General features: G+C 42.2%; 3 protein-coding genes, 1 non-coding gene and 1 pseudogene across 5 annotated transcripts; 3 read left to right on the forward strand and 2 right to left on the reverse strand.

Moving 5' to 3' along the window:
• Nucleotides 1-831: 831 nt before the first annotated feature.
• LOC127772760 (lipoyl synthase 2, chloroplastic) lies at nt 832-3,429 on the forward strand. The gene is made up of 7 exons (XM_052298722.1): nt 832-1,272; nt 1,416-1,597; nt 1,692-1,782; nt 1,860-2,017; nt 2,330-2,501; nt 2,598-2,708; nt 2,972-3,429. The coding sequence occupies exons 1-7, from the start codon at nt 919-921 to the stop codon at nt 3,056-3,058; spliced, it is 1,155 nt and encodes a 384-aa protein (XP_052154682.1). The 5' UTR covers nt 832-918; the 3' UTR covers nt 3,059-3,429.
• A 248-nt stretch (nt 3,430-3,677) lies between these two features.
• On the forward strand, nt 3,678-3,766 carry TRNAM-CAU (transfer RNA methionine (anticodon CAU)). Its single transcript is given in 2 exon segments — nt 3,678-3,715; nt 3,731-3,766. It is a non-coding gene; the product is annotated as a tRNA-Met (tRNA).
• On the forward strand, nt 3,688-6,409 carry LOC127772624 (uncharacterized). The gene is made up of 6 exons (XM_052298571.1): nt 3,688-4,193; nt 4,305-4,374; nt 4,648-4,840; nt 5,180-5,253; nt 5,398-5,553; nt 5,818-6,409. The coding sequence occupies exons 1-6, from the start codon at nt 4,028-4,030 to the stop codon at nt 5,939-5,941; spliced, it is 783 nt and encodes a 260-aa protein (XP_052154531.1). The 5' UTR covers nt 3,688-4,027; the 3' UTR covers nt 5,942-6,409.
• Nucleotides 6,410-7,616: 1,207 nt separating this feature from the next.
• LOC127772623 (serpin-Z1-like) lies at nt 7,617-9,119 on the reverse strand (annotated as a pseudogene).
• A 5,191-nt stretch (nt 9,120-14,310) lies between these two features.
• Nucleotides 14,311-20,040, reverse strand: LOC127772521 (protein BREAST CANCER SUSCEPTIBILITY 1 homolog). 2 transcript variants are annotated; one of them, XM_052298456.1, is made up of 14 exons: nt 19,835-20,040; nt 19,528-19,581; nt 19,344-19,414; nt 18,821-18,934; nt 18,014-18,486; nt 17,839-17,937; nt 16,734-17,708; nt 16,514-16,614; nt 16,234-16,420; nt 16,005-16,105; nt 15,804-15,930; nt 15,539-15,704; nt 15,325-15,443; nt 14,311-14,946 (listed from the first exon to the last, which is right to left on the reverse strand). In XM_052298456.1, the coding sequence occupies exons 1-14, from the start codon at nt 19,888-19,890 to the stop codon at nt 14,608-14,610; spliced, it is 2,982 nt and encodes a 993-aa protein (XP_052154416.1). In that variant the 5' UTR covers nt 19,891-20,040; the 3' UTR covers nt 14,311-14,607. The 2 variants fall into 2 exon arrangements, with proteins under 2 accessions (XP_052154416.1, XP_052154417.1); XM_052298457.1 differs by having other exon boundaries at nt 14,312-14,946; nt 15,804-15,912.
• Between the last annotated feature and the right edge of the window lie 1,026 nt (nt 20,041-21,066).

Genomic DNA, 21,066 nt, shown 5'->3' on the forward strand with positions numbered 1-21,066 from the left:
TTATCAATATATAAGAACACTCATATTGATATTTATTTATTTATTTGCGAGGAAAAACAGCCATATTTATGTGAAAACATTGATAAAATCAATACTGTAAAATGCCTTGGTGAAAATAACAAGACTAAGCTAAAATTTCACAAATATCATCAGCCAGAAGCCCACAACTCATAGGTTTCATTTGCCTGTGCTCCCATCTTAACTCAAAATGCTAAACGTTGTATTTTTTAAAATATTCCTTTCTTAAAAAATCATATTAATCAATTTTTTAAGTTAGTTTTAGCTAACACTTAATTAATATTAATGTGCTAATGAGCTGCTCCGTTATTTGTGCCGGTTTCACAAATATCATCAGCCAGAAGCCCACAACTCATAGGTTTCATTTGCTTGTGCTCCCATCTCAACTCAAAATGCTAAACGTTTGTATTTTTTTAAAATATTTCTTTCTTAAAAAAATCATATTAATCAATTTTTTAAGTTAGTTTTAAGCTAACACTTAATTAATATTAATGTGCTAATGAGCTGCTCCGTTATTTGTGCCGGAGAGGGTTCCCAACCAACGCAAATAAACGCAGCCTAGCAGTACACATTTCGTTTCAATAGGAACAAAATTTAAATACAACAAAACTGCACATTGAAACAGTTCCCCACTAATAAATACTGTAGGATTTAAACAAGTGACCCCGACTGTGCACTTGTTCCGCTGCCCCACCAGTCGCCGTCGTCACGGCGTCACCTGTGCACCATAACTGGCGGGGGCTTTGGGTGCCATCGCCGTCTCCCGTAAATTCACCATCCTACCCACGCAGTCCACGTTTCCCAGCCCCCAAATCCCAGGGGCAAAATCGTAAAACCACACTCCGTCTTCCTCCACTGGGAACCCCGTCTCCTCCGCGGCCTACACTGCGCAGCGCAGCAATGGCGGCCTACTGCTCTAGGGTTTACCACCACCACCCGGTCTCGCCTTCCACAATGCAGGGATCGCTCGCGAGGCCTTCGATCCACGCGGGATCCGCAAGCCTGACCTTCCGTGCTCGGCCCAATTCCGTGTCCATCGTGCGATGCGACGCGGACTCGCCGCCGGAGGGAAGTGCTGTGGCGGGATGGGCGCCTCCGGGGCCGTACACGGGGAGGGACCCGGCGGCGAGGAAGCCGGCGTGGCTGAGACAGCGTGCGGCGCAGGGGGAGAAGTACGCGAGGCTGAGGGAGTCGCTCGGGGAGCTCAAGCTCAACACCGTCTGCGTCGAGGCCCAATGCCCCAACATCGGTGAGGTAAAATAGAATCAAACATGTAAAAATCTTAAATCCAAATGCATTATTTTTTTTTGCGGGGAAAATCCAAATGCATTGTGGTGTGACAAAGTTGTAACTCTCTTTTTTTGGGTTTGATTTTGCGATATTGTGGTATATTTCAGTGTTGGAATGGCGGCGGCGGTGCAGGTGGGGACGGGGACGGCATTGCGACGGCGACGATCATGCTCCTCGGCGACACTTGTACCCGTGGTTGTCGATTCTGTGCCGTGAAAACCAGTAACAAGCCTCCGCCGCCCGATGCCCTGGAGCCTCTCAGGACAGCAGTGGCAGTTGCAAGTTGGGGGTACGATACACCGACGATTATTGCATTATTGGCATGTTGAGATGATAATGCAAAAGACTTTAGAACCGATGCTTCTTTTTTTTTTTTTTTGCAGCGTAGACTATGTTGTGCTGACAAGTGTTGATAGAGATGACCTTCCTGATGGTGGAAGTGGCCATTTTGCGCAAACAGTGAAGGCTCTAAAGGTTTGTCGGTCGCCATTCAGTTGTGCCACTAAATTGGTGGTTGTACTGTACTGAAGAAACTTTTAGCTTATCTTCAGGAATTGAAACCTGGTATACTGGTGGAGTGTCTAACTTCAGACTTTCGAGGTGACCTGGAGGCAGTTTCATCCTTGGCAAGCTCTGGTTTGGATGTGTTTGCACACAACATTGAAACTGTGAGGAGTCTGCAGAGAATAGTCAGAGATCCCCGAGCAGCGTAATTCTCTCTGTGTTTTTCATTACAGCCACAAAACACTGTATGGTTGCCTAGATGTTAAATCTGAAGTACTTCGTCATTAATACGCCCTCCAGAGCTCATGACACCCATACAGAGGCCCTGAGGTCCAGGATTGTCTTAGGCAGTTAGGCTATCCAATAATAATGACTGTTAACCTACCACATCTAATTTTGAAAACTGAGGTTGAGGGATAATCCTTGAAGAAACTATGTAAAATCTCTAATGTCATCATATTGACTCTTGGCAATGTAGTTATTATCTTATTTCCAGTTTATTATCTCGTTTCCACAGATACGATCAGAGTTTAGCTGTTCTGAAACATGCGAAAAATTGCAAAGATGGTATGGTAACGAAGTCCTCTATCATGCTTGGTCTAGGTGAGACAGATGAAGAGGTGAAGCAAACCATGTGTGATTTGAGGGCCATTGACGTTGATATTCTGACCTTGGGACAATATTTACAGGTTTGATCTTTGAGCAACTTTGCCAGCGCTTTTTATATCCTCCTGGACTTCCTTTGTTCTTGTTGTTGTATCATCCAATGCTCCTTGCTTATACAGCCAACAGAAAGACACTTGCGGGTCAGAGAATATGTGACTCCTGAGAAGTTTGATTTCTGGAAGGAGTATGGGGAATCTCTGGGTTTTCTTTATGTTGCTAGTGGACCTCTGGTAAGCTTCACATAAAATCTGCTATTCTTATAGATAAAATCTAATAATATGAGCAACAGTATTTAAAGAAAATGATAACTCTACTAATGGCCCTTGTTTTGAAAGGAATATTGCTACCGTCGTATTTGAACCATCTAGATCATGTATTTCCTGGTTATCCAGACAATCTTCAAAAGAGAAAAGGCCCTTCTCTTTTGTTGGTTGTTAACTTGGTAGTAGAATTTTATGCATATTTATCCTTGCTACTGTTGATGACTTCTCAGGTTCGATCTTCGTATCGTGCGGGAGAGCTCTTTGTGCAAAATTTGGTCAGACGTAAAAAAGCCGAGCTTGCACCTACTTTGCAGTAACCAAATAGGAGTATTACTACTATACATCTGATGGCCTGGTGCAGTTCTTTGATGAAAGTTTTGCATTGAAGTTGTGTGCTGATGACAGGAGTAAGGAGGTGGCACAATCGGGACCAAAGGCCTAGAGTGACATGCCTATAGGCGCTCGTTGTTCTAGCCATGCTGTGATATCTGCTGTAGCCTGTAAAAAAAAATTGTTTTTCACTTTCTTACTCGGGCTGTCAAAAAAGTGTATGGAACCCAGATAAAATAATACCGAATGCTAAAATTCATGTTACTGCCCATGACGCTTCGTTATAACGCTAATGTATTCGCGTCCATTTTTTGGTGTATGCGAAAACAACTCAAGTTAAAAACTGAAAAAGAAAAAAAAAAAGGGCGCGGTCTTTTGGCTGATGATGACTGAATTAAAGTCTGTAATTTCTTCAGATCTAGCCGTTACTCTCCTGAAAGGAGCTGATTGGTTCGCGATCCTGAATTATACAATCATCGTAGTGTTTCCTGGTGAGTTGCTATCAAGATGTAGTAGCAACTGGCTGGCTTGCACGATGGACAATTTGTAATGGGATTTCTATCATTCCGCCAGATGTATAGCTTCGGTTTTCTTACTCAGCACAACGGGGTGGTGGCGCAGTTGGCTAGCGCGTAGGTCTCATAGCTAAAACGTGAGTTATCCTGAGGTCGAGAGTTCGAGCCTCTCTCACCCCACAAAATTTGGCCGAGTGATGATGAAATGCTCCGTGACCGATTGGGTCGTCACGAAACCATCTGATTCCCAGATGTCAAGAGCTATACTGAGCTCCGGCCTCTTTTTTTTATTCCATTTTATTTTACGCGCCGCAACGCAACTTCCATGGACGCATCTGGACCACCGATTTCCAATCCAACGAACACTCTCGCTGCCGCGGCCGCCGCCTCCTCGCCCCATCCAGCACTCCACGCCCCTCGAATCCATCCGCCGCCGCCGCGATGCCGCCTCCGCCGCACGCCGCTTTCCTCCTCCGGTCCCGGGGTCTACTGCCTCCTCTCCTCCGACGAAGCCCCAGCTCCGGCCCGCCGCCTCCGCTCCTCCGCCCGACCAGGCAGCGCCGCGGCCTCTCCGTCCGCGCCTCCGCTGCGGAGCTCGCCGCCGGAGGTTTGTCTGCACGTTCTCCTTTCTAAGCCGTGTGTTTGTCGTGAGTAGACTCGGTGTTTGCGTGTGAGCTTTGATGTTACAACACAGTGGAATGGCTGGGGTTCGTTGCAGTTGCAGGGGTGGAGGATGCGGTGGTGGGCTTCGTCACCGGCAAGCGGAAGGCCACCGAGTTAGCCCACGCGTAGGTACTAAACCCCCATTGTTGCGTAGCGTGTAAATTATCCCTTGTTTTTACCTTTGAGCCTAAAAAGTAATTAGTACTCCTATACTGCGTTAGTTACAATTTACAGTGTGTACTGGGCAAGTATGAAATGGGAATTTTCTTTTCTTTTGACAGAATATGGAATGAAAGTTCTGTTAATGGGAAATGCTCTCTAGGATTCAACGGGAGATGTGTAAAAGAATACGTGTACACATTAGCTATTCACATTTTGTCTTTTGGTTTTCTCATTAGGGTGTGGAGAAGTATTGTTCGGAAAGGGGATACTGTGGTTGATGCCACATGCGGGAATGGCAATGATACATTCGCTATGCTTAAAATGGTAGCTGATGAAAGAGTACAAGGGCGTGTATATGGGTTGGACATTCAGGAGTCCGCGATAGCCAGCACTTCCTCTTTTCTGAAAATGGCCGTCAATAGCCATGAGGTATGCATTTGAAATAACTTCAAGGGAAGTGGAAACAAAGATTTTGCTGCTACATTGTGTTAGAAATTAACTCTCCTAGATAGGGGATACATTTAATTTTCTTTCTCGTTTCCAAAGATTAGCTTATTTATAAATGAGAATAAAAATGGACAGATAATGTTGTTGATAGATAGCAGAGAAAGATCTAACAATACTCATATATGCTGAGTCTTTTTGGTTTTTTTATCTCTTTGTGGTGTTATGGTCAGATCTTAGTATATAGAAACAAAGCATCATTGCCATATTCTCAGGAAATATCTGCAGTTTTGGGGTTGTTGCAATAACTTATCTTGGCTGCAGCTCGAACTTGTCAAGTTGTTTACAATCTGTCACAGTAGAATGGAGGAGGTCGTCCCAAAAGATTTCCCTGTCAGGTGAGTTCTGATTCACATTTATTCCTAGTTACCAACTCATTTGTTGACAGGATTCAGTAACAGTTTATTGTTGAAATTATTGGATCAAGTAATTAAGATCTTTGAAGTGTTGATTGAATTATTAATGGTTCTTTTATTTTCTAGGCTTGTAGCATTCAACTTGGGCTATCTTCCAGGAGGAGAAAAAACAATAATCACTGTACCTAAGACGACTGAGCTAGCTTTGCAAGCTGCCAGTAGCATTGTCAGTTCTGGGGGACTCATAAGTGTCCTTGTCTACATTGGACATCCAGGTGGAAGGTACATGCGAATGCTAACAATGTGTCCATGTACAGTACATAGGGCTATCAACTGCTTGCTCGTTGTAAATTCATACATATTCTAGATGTGCAGCTATATATGCTAGATTGAACTGTAGTATATGATGAATTAAGTTAACAAAAAGAATGTCTTTGATGATAATTTTCGCATGTTTTTAACACATCAGAAAATCTTTTTTTACAGTATTGTATTCAAATAATTTTAAGACTTGATTTATTTATCTTCTTTTGTTATGATCCTTAGGGATGAACTTGATGTTGTTGAATCATTTGCATCAAGCTTGCCTATTGATACCTGGATGAGCTGCAAGTTTGAAATGCTCAATAGACCAGCGGCTCCAGTACTCATTCTCCTGTACAAGAAATGATCACACCTTCTATGACCTACTTGTGGGGAATGACGGAGTTAGTGAGCGACCACATGCTTACTTGCATGCCAAGTGCCACAATGACCAAGGATTCAAGATTTGAAGTTACAAGGCATTTCCATAGGATTTTACTGGGTGCACAGCTGTGGGTATTGATAACAACTTTTGAGAGCTTCTTTTTCGCCAGGCCAACTTTTGAGAGCTTCACAACTATATATATGTTTCAAGCACTGCAGTTTAAACGAAGGGCAATTGCTTTGAGCCACACTCGTGACTTTACTCCTTTTTAGGGTTGTGTTGATGTTTTGTATTGGCAATAATAAAGGGGTAGCACACGAGACATTAAAGTGGATGGATGCAAGGAGACAAGGGTTTAGACATGTTTAGGCATACCCTACTCTTGTTTCGTGGATTGGATCTGCCGGATTGTATTGATCATGGTGTTCTTGGTTGTGTTGATCTCGTGGATCTCTTGCCTCATGCCTGTGAATTGGATTTGTCGAATTGTATTGATCATGGTGTTCTTGGTTGTGTCGATCTTGTGGATCTCTTGCCTCATGCCTTTGAAGGGACTCCCTGTTCACCTTACATATGGAAGGTTACAAGGAGGAAAAACACAACTTTAATTTTGTAATCTATACAACGTAATATTCAGCCGAAGCTCTATACCCTGCCTTGAGACATAAGGTAACATGGCAACAAAGTCCTACTCTATCTAATATTACATGGATGCATTCCACCTATCTGTAGTCGGATATGTAGGCTGTGTGGAAACATGATACCAATAACCTCCACAATAGTCCCCGAGATCTTCACAGTTGAGTTGTGGTCTTCTTTGTGATTCATGACGAATACTGAGTGCTTCAATCTTTTCTATGAAGGCTTCCCAAGTGTTTCCTTCTCGAGTCATTTCTGATATATCGCAAAGAGGTTGTAGAAAGCTTTCCAAAGAATTGACAAAATAGGTGCATCAAATAGATGCATCTATTAGGTGTAGCCCATGACTGTGTGCTTAGTTGAGTAAAGAACTAAACATATAGTCAAGAATAATAATCATTGTTAGCAAAGTGGCTTACACCTAGACGCAATATATATGGTGTGAAACCCCGATTGACATGACCCGAGTGATATACCGATTACATAAAATGTGATGTGGGCAGCTCTGGACCAACCGCGTCTTGAGAATATGATGCGCGTAACTCTGAACCAACCGCGACTTAAATCATGTGTTTTTCAATCAGCATCTGACTTACATAAAAAGCTAGTCGCGATGCTTCATGAGCATGCTAATACCCTTAGAAAATAATATTACCACACGGTAATGCTTAACGAAAGAGGCATTGGGTAAAATAGCACGTGGGCCATCGGAACAACACCACCCAAGACCCAATAGGGCATGCTTAATTCACCACACCTGGTTGTAATTGGGTTACGCATGCTTAATTCACCACACCTGGTTGTAATTGGGTTACGAACACAATAGGCTCTTGGCAGTGATATGATACCGAGTCAGTCGGTCCTGCATGACCAATCCGCTAGACCACCCCTCTTGTCAGTTTCACGCCTTTGAGCTATGATGACGGTGTGGTGCGGATCTAACCCGCGAGAAATGTATATTTCTACAAATATTTTAAAACATGTATATGCATGCAAAATTATGAAAAATAATGTATACTTTAAATTTCAATTCCAAAAAACACTACCAGGAATAACAAAGATTAACATGATAAATCTTAACTTATTGAAACCATCATCATCGTCATCGTTATAGGAGTACTGTTAAGCATAAAACCAACCACAACAACACGATCGAGATATTTTTGTTCCAGTTCCTTCAGCACTGACGCGCACCATCAATGAAGAAGCATATCAATGGAGCAATGGGTTGACGACTTGACCGGCGAACACCACGAGGCCACTCACCTCCTCCACGATGAAGAAAAGGAAGGGGCGATCGGCGACGAAATCGACGATTTGATCGTCCGGCATGGCGAAGCCCATGATCTCCCCGACGGTGCCCGCAGCAGCCACGGTCCCTTCCTCATTCACATTGACGAAGCACTGGTGGAGAAGGGACGAGACGGCTGTCCCTGAGGCGGGTCCAGCAGCATCCCCGAGAACGAGTTGTCGGCGGCAGGGAGGAATGGCAGGTCGAGGCCGAGTTCCCGGAGGAGACGCGACGCCTCCACCTTGAGCGACACCTCGAATTTGGGGATCTTGAGCTCGCCGACCGCAACAGGCTGCGCCGGCACGATCGTCCTGCGCAGGAACGCGGCCGGGTTGGAGGCGAGCTTGCGCGCGAGCTCCGGGAGGCCGTCGCGGTCGTCGGGGAGGTAGATGTACATCGCGAACATCTTGTCCCCGCCGGCGGCGCCGCCCGTGCGGTACATCATGCGCAGGACGTTGAAGCCCGGGTGGCAGCCGACGTCCATGAAGGCGTCCTGGTGGCTCCCCGCCATGAATGGCACGCGGACGTCGTGGTCCGGCGAGACGTGGAAGTCGCCTTCCTCCGTGAGGTGCGGGAAGAAGGGGTGGTCCCAGTAGGCGTTGAAGTAGAGTGAGTTGGCGAGGAAGACCGAGGCGGAGATGGCGCCGCCGCCGCCGCTGCCGTCGTCGTCGTCGTCGATGGAGTTGGAGAGGATGTCCTTGACGAAGCCGCCGGTCTGGCTACTGAACCACTCGTTGATCTCGGCCCTCGCTGCCGCGGGGTTGCCGGCTGACCGCACGGCAGCCTTGAACACGGAGGCGGCGGTGTCGGCGAAGGCGGGGTTGAGGCGGAGAGAGGCGTCGACCCAGACGGCCATGGCGGAGCGGACCTCGGGATTGCTGCAGCCGGCGCTCCGGCGGCAGGCGAGGACGCCGACGGAAGCCTCCTTGGACGCGAGCGCCGTGTGGGCGTCTGCGCCGGCTGGGCCGAGGAAGGCGACGATCTGCTCGCGGGTGGCGCCAGCCGCGCCGGAGGCGAGGAGGGTGAGGGCGGCGTGGAGCGACAGCGGCGAGAAGGCGAGGTTGGTGGTGGTGCCGTGCTTGTCGTCGAGGAGGAGGTGGTGGAGGAGGCGCATGGTGAGCTCCACCTGGTCTCTCACGGCAGCTTCCTGCTCCATGCTCTTCTCTGCGCTCCGATTCTCCGAGACCGAGAAATTTGGCCTGTGTCTTGATCGGAAGCTGGTTGAGCTGCGGCGGCGGGGGCGAGGGATAGCTATCCTTTTCCTAGGTTAAAAAAGTGTCAGCTTAAGTATGATATACTCCCTCCGTTTCAAAATGTTTGACACCGTTGACTTTTTAGCATATGTTTAACTGTTCGTCTTATTAAAAAAATTATGAAATATGTAAAACTAAATATGTACATGAAAGTATATTTAACAATGAATCAAATGATATGAAAATAATAAATAATTACTTAAATTTTTTTGAATAAGACGAATGGTCAAACACGTACTTAAAAGGTCAACGGTATCAAACATTTTGAAACGGAAGGAGTAGCAACTGGCTGGCTTGCACGATGGACGGACGGACAGTTTGTAATGGGACGGCCGAAAAAACGACGAATCCAGCCACCGAAAATCATTCGACAAATGTACAGCAATTTCGTTTCTGTTATGCGTGAGATATTTACCTTTCAGCCTAAAAGTAAGTACTACTACTACATTAGTGCAATTTACAGTGTACTGGGCAACTATGAAATGGGATTCTTTTTTGACAGAGTATGGGATGGAAATTCCATTAATGGGAAATGCTCTCTAGGATTTAACCGGAGATGTGTAAAAGAATACATGTACGCTTTAGCTATTCATATCTTTGTCTTTTGGTTGTATGATTAGGGTGTGGAGAAGTATTGTTCGGAAAGGGGATACTGTGGTTGATGCCACATGCAGGAACAGCAATGATACATTCGCTATGCTTAAAATGGTAGCTGATGAAAGAGACAAAGAGTACAAGGTCGTGTATATGGGTTGGACATTCAGGAGTCCGCGATAGCCAGCACTTCCTCTTTTCTGAAAATGGCCGTCAATAGCCATGAGGTATGCATTTGCAGCAACTTCAGGGGAAGTGGGAACAATGATTTTGCTGCTACATTGTGTTAGAAATTAACTATCCTAGATACGGGATACATTTATTTTTCTCTCTCATTTTCAAATATTTTTATTGTTCTTTAGAAATGAGAAATGAAAATGAAAATGAACAGATAATGTTGTTGATATACAGTAAAGAAAGGTCTAACTATACTCATATGTGTTCGAGTTTTTTTGGGTACTCTATATGCTTTTTGTGGTGTTATGCTCAGACCTTAGTATATAGAAACAAAGCATCATTGCCTCATGAAATGTCTGCAGTTTTGTGGTCGTTGCAATAACTTTTCTTGGTTGCAGCTAGAACTTGTCAAGTTGTTTACAATCTGTCAAAGTAGAATGGAGGAGGTTGTCCCTAAAGATTTCCCTGTCAGGTGAGCTAGCCATTCTGATTCATTGGTATTAGAAGCTACCTACTCATTTGTTAACAGGGTTCATAACAGTTTATTGTTGAAATTATTGGATCAAGTAATTAAGATCTTTTATGTTTTGATTGAATTATTAAGGACTCTTTATTTTCTAGGCTTGTAGCATTCAACTTGGGCTATCTTATAGGATGAGATAAATCAATGATCACTGTAGCTAAGACAACTGAGCTGGCTTTGCAAGCTGCCAGCAGAATTGTCAGTTCGGGGGGTCTCATAAGTGTCCTTGTCTACATTGGACATCTGGGTGAGAGGTAAATGCGAATGCTAATAATGTGCCCATGTATTGTAAGGCTACGCTGATTGCTCGTTGTAATTTTTTATGTTATTCTAGGTTTATAGATATACATGCTAGATTGAACTGTGGTATATGATGAATTATCAAAAAGAATGTCTTTGATGATGATTTTCGCATGTTTTAAACACGTCAGCAAATTCTTGTTTTTTGACAGCATTCTATTCAAATAATTCTAAGGCTAGATGTATTTATCTTTTGTTTATGATCCTTAGGGATGAACTTGATGTTGTTGAATCATTTGCATCAAGCTTGCCAATGAAGACTTGGATGAGCTGCAAGTTTGAAATGATGAATAGACCGTTTGAAATGATGAATAGACCGATGGCTCCGGTACTCATTATCCTGCATAAGAAATAATCATAGCTTCTATGAATCTACACATTGTTTTGAGTGACTGAGCGACCACATGCTCACTTGCAGTAGCGGATCTAAAAATTTTATTGACCCCGGGCAAGCCACTGACAGATGACTAGTACTACAAATGAAAATGAACTTGTACAACTCTACGGACCATTTTACCATTGACACAAGTAAAATTAACAGTACGAGCTAATTGGTGTAAGAGTTAAAATCGATAGGACGATTATTGTGTATTATCAAAGCTGTACGCTTGTATATGAGCTGTGATGGCATATATAGAATGCAAACATATGATGGCATGAGCCTTAATTATATGCTTTGCTAATTTTCTCAACTAATCAAACATTCATTAGGGTAATTAATTAAAAAATATTCTACTGTTGCATGATTAATGAAGTGCTAATCTACTACAGCATCTTAGGCGGAGCCTGGCCGGGCCTTGGCTCCGCTGCTGGTCACTTACATGCTTATAGTGTCGTATGGCGGGATGTTAAGAACAATCACATAAAATATATTGAACAACCAGGATGTTTTGGAATGGAAAATTTTGAAGCATGCCCTGGATTGTTGTTTCACTTTCCCTAGTAAAAATATACTATATTTAACTTTTATAGTTCAACTTTGAAAACCTTGTCTAATAATATATTCAAATATATTATATATAGGAGGGAGTACGAGAGACCAAGACCGTTGATTTTACCGTCGTATGAGGCTTGGTTGATTTTCCCGTCGTATGAGGTAGCTTTTTTGGTTGTGGGGGACATATGTCCCCTCCCCGTTCTCTCGAGTGAGAATTGGAGAGCATCACCATGGAACTAGACAAGTTGAGGTGTTACGCTGCCATGGTCACCATATTGAAACAAGTTGAGGTACCACGTTGCCACGATCACCATATTGGAGTGTACTACTCCAATGTTGTACTCCATCATTCACAAATTTTTGGAATACAACTTTGATGATCAATTTTTCTTTAAATATTCTGATCCAACTTTCAAAAATAATATGGTTAGATTTATATTAAATAAAATTTTAAAATATTATAATAAAACAAGTGCATTGGTGACCGTGTAGTTGTCTAAAACATTACTTATTTTGTGACAGGAGGTACTATTAACCATTAACCATAGGAATTTATGAACTATCTTTTGTTTAACTTGTGACCCTTAATATTTTACTCTGACATGTGATGTGGAGTATCATATCACTAGTAACTATATGCTTTTGTAGTTAGCGTTTGAAATTTTAGTTCAAAATTTCCAAAATTTCGGACCCCTGGCATGAAACTATTTCGCTTGAAATTTTCTATAAAAATTTGAATATGGTCAAAATTTATTCAAACTCAATCAAAATCTATCTAAATTTCAAATTTTGTGTCCTGAAATTTCTAAGATTTCAAAATTTTAGCCCCAATATAAATATGTAAAACGAAATGGCAAACCTTGCATGTGCTTACACCATGAGTCTTATTGGTGATTATGAAATAAACAATAAATTTTATGTGAGTGGATTATGGGTGTGTTTAGTTCACGCCAAAATTGGAAGTTTGATTGAAATTGGAACGATTTGACGGAAAAGTTGGAAGTTTGCGTGTGTATGAAAGTTTTGATGTAATGGAAAAATTGGAAGTTTGAAGAAAAAGTTGGGAACTAAACCAGGCCTATGTATAAGTTGGACAATATGGATTCGTGTTGGGCCTTCGTGGCCATGGCAACCGTGGAGAGCGCCCACTACATCAAGACAGAGCACCTCATCCCTCTATCTGAGCAGCAACTGGTGGACTATGCCGACATCGCCTTGAACCACACATCTAGGAGGGCATTGGAGTGGATTGCCGAGAATGACGGGATCACCATGCAGTTAGACTATCCATAGGCAAGGAATGCAACTGTGATGCCTCCAAGCTCGCCCACCACACCACATCGATCACAAGTTACAAGCAGAGCGACAACAGCAGTGAGCTCGCGTTGATAGTAGCGGTGGCACATCAGCCCGTCGTGGTGGATCCGACATCGTTCATATCATACAAGGTCGGCTCTATTTACGACAATCCATGCTTAACGGAGAAAACCATTGTCTAATTCGTAGTAGGTTATGGTGAACAAGGGGCCGACAAGGATAGCGAAAAATTCTTACGATGCAGATGCAAAACAATGGGATAACAGATACATGTTGCTCCGTAGCTACTGAAAGATGGGGGCTATGCAATATAGCAGTTCTCCTGATTTGTCCATCCCATTTGTCCATTGGGCGGATACAATGTGGATGTTGGGGGGCTGGAGCCCCCACAAAAACTTTTCTATTAAAAATCTGAAGTGGGGAACTTGGACATTAGAACATGGCCTAAAGACCGATAATGGGTATGTTAGATCACCATTGAACTAACTGTGTAATGTGAATAGTGTGGCAACTGATAGTAAAATAAAAGGTAAATTGCAGTCACAGTATAAGTACTCCATCCGTCCTAAAATATAAGTATTTTTAGAGTTGGACACGGTTATTAATAAAGTTGGTAGGATTAAATAGAGGAATGTTGTGCTTGGAGGAGAAGTGGAGGCAGGTGGTAAAATTGAATGGTGGAGGGTTGTGATTGGTTGAGAAGAGAATGTTGGTGGAGAAGTTATTATATTTTAGGATGGAGGGAGTAATTGACAAGTTGAGAGTAGTTACTATCAGTACAACAAGTTGAAATTTACACGCTTTGGTACAAATAACTTTGGCATAGTTTTTGTTTGGCGACGTCATGTTTTTGGCACGTGAATCCTGAGTGGGCCGAGTTAGTTGTGAAAGATTGTAAAGGTGGATGGGCCAAGTGTTTGGGTCTAAAGAGTTTAACTTATAAGGCTATGTTCCGACTTTTCCCCGTGCATGGAAAACGGGGTTGATTATTAACATATAATTAAGTATTATAAAAAAACTTTAAAATAGATTAATATGATTTTTTTTTACAACAACTTTTTCTATTGAAAATCTGAAGTTGGGAACTTGGACATTAGAACACAGCCTAAAGACTGATAATGGGTCTGTTTGGGGAGCTTCCGGTAACTACAACTTCCTGTAGAATCTACAACTCCCCAAACAATACAAATTGTCACCTATATTATAAGAACAACCTAGCTTCTCCATCAAATTCTCAGAATCTTAAACTCTCCCAAATAGGGCCAATGTCACTTGATCCAGCTCGCCAAGCCTACTCAAGTTCTGTTTTCAATAAGCTACTAAGAATTATCTTGTTAATCTTTGTTATTGTTGCTAAACGTTTTTGGTGCCTGATGCCATCATTCTTGTATGTTTGTGTTGTGCACTAACGGATTACAAAAGGAGGCCAGGAAAACCATCTGGCGCATGACTATCCAGTCAACTTCCATAGAAATGCAGTCTAGTTTCTTTTGCAACGCATAGTAAACTTATTTTCAAATAATTTAAGTCTCATTACAAAGCCCTGTGCATCTTAGATTTCTATCTTGTTTCTTACTCTATCGAACTCGCATTTTGGCACCAGGCAGTCTTCTAGATTCAAAGAGGTTGCAGATTGCAGGCTGCAATTGAGTCAATCACCCATGCACTGCTCACAACTCTGCCTCCAGAAGCGCAAGCAAGAGCCTGAGCATCAGCCTGCCTGCGATCAGCAGCCTTGGTTTCGGCCTTGGATTTTGCCCTATCTTGATTCTCGAAGCTGTAAACGATGAGGAGGTCAGAGCTGTCATCAAGAAGCTTTTGCTGGTCTCTTGATACGGGCTTCCTCTGAAGAACTATTCCACCTGCTGCAACCACGAGATCTTGCAGGTAGCCTCTGTAGGATTTTGTGTAGTCCCCATGGAGGTAGAACCTCATGCTGTCGAACAGCTTAGGTTGCTGCAAGGGTAAAAAAGAACAAAAAACAATGTGATTGTTAGGCGTAAAAAATACCCACGTGAGATTGCTTAGAAGTTAGAACACATCCAAAATTCCAAATGTGTGGAATTGTCAGCACCAGGTCTATGAATTTATTCTATGGCATGCATAAGTGCAGGGCTGCATGAAGTATTACGGCCTGTTTCTTTTAATTCATAGCAACATATCATGTTGGTGGTACTTTCTGCTTGTCCTCTTTTATATCAAGCTAAAATTGTTCCAACGGACAAGTAGATTTGGCACTGTTTTCAGGTTAACACCAATTTTGTTCTATCAAAAGATTTTTTTAGTGATCCTTGCAAGAAAATGAGGTACATAACAATGGCAAGAAATGTTTACCCTGTCAATAACCCTGCATCTTCCTAACCTAGGACCATCAGTGATCCCATGAACATCAGTAGCGACTTCAAATTTGTGCTCATCAATTGGTTCCATGCACTCCATGCAAGTTTTAACCCCTATGACACAAAGTTGTCAGTTAGCAACAAGGGGCACCAGATCAATATGAATATAGGCTGTTCAGCACAGTTATATTAGTAGCACATGGCCTTACAATCTATGGAGACAATCCATCTGCCATTCAAGATTGCCATGAGAAACTTCAGCGTCCGTTTGCAAGCACCAGAGAGATCAGTTGATGCAATAACATGGGTAACATTTGGGCTCCAAGTTGCCGAAATAGGCACGCCAGCTAACTTTGCAAATTCTGATACAAGTTCCTGAGTAATTTATTCATTTTGTTTCAGTTGTAATGCATATGAAGGAAATGCCATTAATTCGATCAGGGTCAGGAAAATAAGACTAATTTTCGAAAGCACCTTCTCAGAACTAGAAAGTGATGAGCAGCAGAGAACCCACTTCTGTGGTGATCCAGATGGCCATTTCCAGTTATTACCACAATCTTGATTGGATCCTATTTGAGATGACCTGGAAAAGCCAGTTATTCTACAGTAAGTGCTCGTACATGTCAATGTTCAACCATTAAGAAACATGTTTCAAACAACAGGTTCAAAAGATACCCTTTGAGTGTTGTTTTCCTTTTAGGTTGCTTTTGCTGTTCAGAATTTTCATTGGGTAACTTTGTAGACCGATGTAGAGGGCATAACATCACAAAATTTTCCTGCCAATGAAAAAATTGAAACAAAACAATAAGGTACAGATTTATGGCTGTCAAACGTTCAGAAATGATTCTGGTATAGTTGAAACCACTGCCTCAAAATATATATAAAGAACACCATATGGACTTACATTATCCCATCTGCATTCTGGGATTAGTTTAGCACAGGTGAAGTGGAAACTTCTCCGACAACTCATCTCAAAGCATCCAAGTGCAGCTCCTTTAATTCCACAGCAAGCACATTTGATCCGTCTGCTTCTCGCCAATTCAGTTGTAAGATTAAAGGCAGAATCATCTTCGAAGTAGACATCAGGAGCCCTTCAAGAAAATAATAAAAAATATTCAGATTAATATTGCATACTGAAATCTTTTTTTTTCTGATATTATCTTGCACTAGAAAGGATAACAAACCACTCAAGGCAGTTCTTGTGAGAGTGCACCACATTGGCTCCTCCATTGAACTCTGCAGGGACTTGTTTCCCATTTTGATAATGAACCATCTCTCCAGACTCCTAAAAGAGAAAAGGAGGGAGATTTGGTTATCTTCTAGGAGTATGTTCATTAGCAGGGAATATGTTAGATTTGGAGAAAAGGACATTTGCATATAAACACGGCAGAAGTCAGAAGATACCTCTGTGATGACATCGGTCTGGCAGAAAGCACAGGAAACCTTCAAAGTAGATACCTCACACTTCTTCAGTAAAACATTACGTGCAGGGCATGCTTGAAGGTTTCCAAAGTTCTCCGTTCCAAAACAATCTGGTTGTTCGCTAAATTTTGCTTGCTTGTACTTAACAGATGCAGTCCTTACTGAAGGAGCTGTACATACTGCCTCTTTATTTTGGCATTTCCCATGTAAAATAATAGGTGTCATTGTCGTGTTCTCAAGTTTATTCTTACCTTCCTGTTCTCCACAAACTTTGCTATGTCTTCTAGCGTTGGAGGATTTGCGTTGAATGCTGCCTTTTGTGAGGGTGTGAAGCTGTGGTATTTCTGTTTCATTTCCAGATCCTGAAGGAACTTCAACCGGTTTAGCTATAGCGTGGTCAGACATTCTTCTGACTCTCTTACTTCTTGGCTCACTATTCTTCTCTGTAGTATCTGAAATAGTTTTCCCTGCCATTTCCAGCTTCCTTGCACTTCCCTTTCGTCGACTAGTTTTCTCCAAGTTTTGAATCCTTTCAGAAAGGGGTTTGTCAGGTGCTTCAACATCCAAACCCTCCTTAGGAAGATATGACTCTGGGGAGTTATCACTAGAGCCATGAATTGGCTTGCTGTTGCTAGAGGCCTTGTTTCTTCTACCTGAAGTATTCCTCCCTACAGCACTGCTGCTTTTCTGACAAGATTTTAGGGCAGCACTTTTACGTCTATTTGAACCTTGTTGATTGGCATCAGACTTTTTTATGCAGGGCTCAGCACGATTGGACAATTTTGCACTGTTTTTGTTACTGGTACTTGTTTTCTTTCTCTTCTGCTTTGTTGCTTTTGTATTGACAAGCTGAGCTGCATTACTTGCATTACCCAGCTTATCAAATGAACCACCAATATGCACATCTTCTTCATCACCCTTCTCTTCAATTTGATCTAGTTTACTCTTAGCTTTACTCTGAACAGACAAAATAGCTGAGTCATCAAATATTAAATGCAAAATAAATGAAAATCAACAGGTCATAAAAGAGGAAAAAAGTGAGAAAAGTATAGTGCCTCTTGATCCACTTAGGCACTTAGCAAAATACCTGCTTTTTCAATGGAGTGGAATACAATTCAGGAGAGCATGGTCTCTGGGTCCATTCAAATATTTCACTGTCAAAGAGTTCTGTAGCCGCAGCTTTGCTCTGAAACTCATGTAGCAAAATGAGAAGCCAAAAGAAAAATTCAAAAAGAACGGTAGAGGTGGTCAGAAGAACTTACATTTGGAGTTGTATTTGAAGGGATTTCGTCATCAGAATCTTTAATATCGCTAAAAGAAGGTGCATTATGACGCAAGGGTGTGTCTAAAGATTGCGTTTCACTTAACGTCTCAGCGGTACAGCCTTCTTGTTCTTCTTGTTCCCTTAGCCAAAAAAAGGGTGACAATGAAGGACTTCCAGGTTGACCCGATGCCACTGCTTTATTCTTTCCTTCAACATCATTATTCAGATTATTTTTTGGCTCTTCAGGCTTCATAATCTTCTCAGCTCTTATTGGTGTCTCAGATTCAGGGAATGGTTTCACTTGTATTCTTTTGTTAGTAGAGAAGGAAGGCTTTGTAGTAGGTTGGGATGCAGAAGCTGTAGCATCCTTTGCTGTATTTTTTTCCATCTCGGATGTTACCTTCCTTTTTCGTGTCAATGATTTTTGTGACCTTTTGGAATTTTTCCCGCTGTTGACACAATCTGATCCATCTTCAAACATGAACAAGATAGTGAGCTAAAGATTGACAACTATCCATCTTCTCTAAGCATAGATTTTTTTTCATAGAGAGCCAATTATCCAGCAAGCATTATGTTGAAATGAATTCAATAATGGGGTACAGACAAAGAAGCACAGAACAATCACTGTTAACTTATGTTGACAATGTAGCACAGAAGAGATGCAAAACAAACATTGTAACTGAATTGAACAGTGTAGTACAAAAAAGGAGTTACAAAAAAATCACTTTAACTAAATCAATCAATGAGGTTGCTACTTTGCACATATGCTAGAAAATAGAATAAGAACATGCTACAGCACAATTACCTGCAAGTTTTACCACAGGAGCCTCCTGTGTTGAGACAACATTGGTACCTGCTGCAGCCTCCATGCTTTTGAAAATGCTGACCAGATTGTCCATGTGAGGTGCTGGTCGCATTTCTGCAAGCAAACCAAGCCCTTGAGTGTCAGTTTTGGACCTTGTAGATATCAAGCTGAAGCCATTAAGGTATCATATCCAAGTTTCCACTAAAGGTCAAGTTCATCAAATACAGTACTTCATATCAAATTTTGAAATATTGCTGAATGAGGTGTGCTGCCCATGCTCAGCGAAAAGCAAATTTATCACCGGCAGTCCGATAAGCACTACTCCTTCAGTCCCATAAAAAACGAATCTAGGACCGGACGTGACATATTCTATTACTACGAATCTGGAGTACATAAGAAACTCTAATAGTTCAATGTCCGATCCATGAGTGACACTAAACCTAGGCAGTTAGTTTAATTCGTGTGTTTTTCATGCCTATCACGTGATTAAGTAGGCACAATTCAGCAAGAGCACAACACTAACCTCGTCGGCGGAACGGGACCTTGCACACGGGGCAGCTCGACGTGGATTTCATCGATTCCGTGAGGCAATCACTGCAGAATGGGGAAAATTTCAGCATATAAGCCCGAAATGGAGAAGACCATCCAGGACGCTGTGAATTTTAACTGCATTACGACGAGGCGGAATAGTGAGAGATGAGACTTACTTGCAGAAGACGTGGTTGCAGGAGATGGATACCGCCGAACTGAGAAGGCTCAGGCTGCCAGGAACAAGATTTCTAATCAATACAAAGCACAACAAATCGCAAGCCACACGAACGAAAAGAAAATCGCCCGTGAGAAATAGTTTCAGGACCACGGAGAGAATCAACCAACAAAACATCAGGAGAAAACAAGATGGCCGAGAAAAAAGAGAGATGAACCCAAGAACCAAAAATCGTCCTAGAACGCGAATCCAAAGACGAAGCGCAAAAAAGGAAATCGAATCGATCGAGCGGGGAATCAAACATTCACCAGATGGGGCACTTGAGCTCTCGCCCCATCTTCTCCAGGCTCCCCGTGTCCGCCATTGCCGATCCCTCGATTTCTCCCTCTCGGGCGTGGAGTCCTTGCGAGATTTCAGATTTGGGAGGAATGATTGCGAGGAGGAGGAGGAGGGATTTGGGGGAAGATTTTTTCTTGGCGGGAGTTTTCCCTCCAGAGTTTTCGTTCAAGTTCAATCTGGGCGGTAGCTTGTTTGGGAAGGAGGCTGACCGCTGGAGGGAGTAGAGGCGACGCGGCGGGGCCAAAATCTGCCACGTGGGTCCTGCTTGTCGGTGACACTGGCTCGTGTGAAACGAGTTGAAACTTGGAACATTGCAGGAGTTTAGTTCCAAACTTCTTTAAACTTCCAACTTATCCATCACATCAAAATTTTCCTACACGCACGAACTTCCAACTTTTCCATCACATCATTCCAATTTCAACCAAACTTCTAGTTTTAGCGTGAACTAAACACACCCTTAGGTAATGACGTAATCTTATTTTCTCTAATAAGAGTTAGATAAAGATTAAGATTTTTATGTCACGTTTTTCAAACTGCTAAACGATACGTTTCGTACGAAAACTTTTTATATGAAAGTTGCTCTAAAATATCATACTAATCTATTTTTCAAGTTTATAATAATTAAAACTCAATCAATCATACGTTAATACCACCCCGTTTTGCGTAAAAAAAACTTCATCTTCATATTAGGAGAAAAGAACACCACCTAGTCTGTTGCCCAAGTTTTCTAATGAGCTAAAATGTTTCATTAGAAAATAAAAAATAAATTTTAGGTAAAACATTTAAACGTGTGTTCTTTAACAACTTAGAAGTAAATTTAAAAATATATTAATAATATTTTGAAATCAACTTCAAAATTAAATTTGAAAATTTAAATTTTGGTTGTTTTTCTTTTCATGAGTTGGCTCCTATACGTGGGAAAGTGGGAGAGGTGCTTGGACTAGGCCACTTGGGCCACAGAGATTTTACACATTTTTAATGGTTGTAGGAGTTAGTATTATTTTCGGTTGTGGGGTATGGATCGGCTCAATATATATTTAAGAGAGTTAAAGTGCACTTGGGATGGTTAGATTAGTATGTGTTTGGTTTAAGGGACGGAGTGGGTTGGATTGGATCGAACCCACTTTTTAAGGTGTTTGGTTTGGGAATAGGTGAGAGGGGATGATCCCTGAAATGGATATTCTCCTGAGATTCGGATTGG

Source organism: Oryza glaberrima, chromosome 5, assembly GCF_000147395.1.
Source record: "Oryza glaberrima chromosome 5, OglaRS2, whole genome shotgun sequence".
Classification (NCBI taxonomy): Eukaryota; Viridiplantae; Streptophyta; class Magnoliopsida; order Poales; family Poaceae; genus Oryza; species Oryza glaberrima.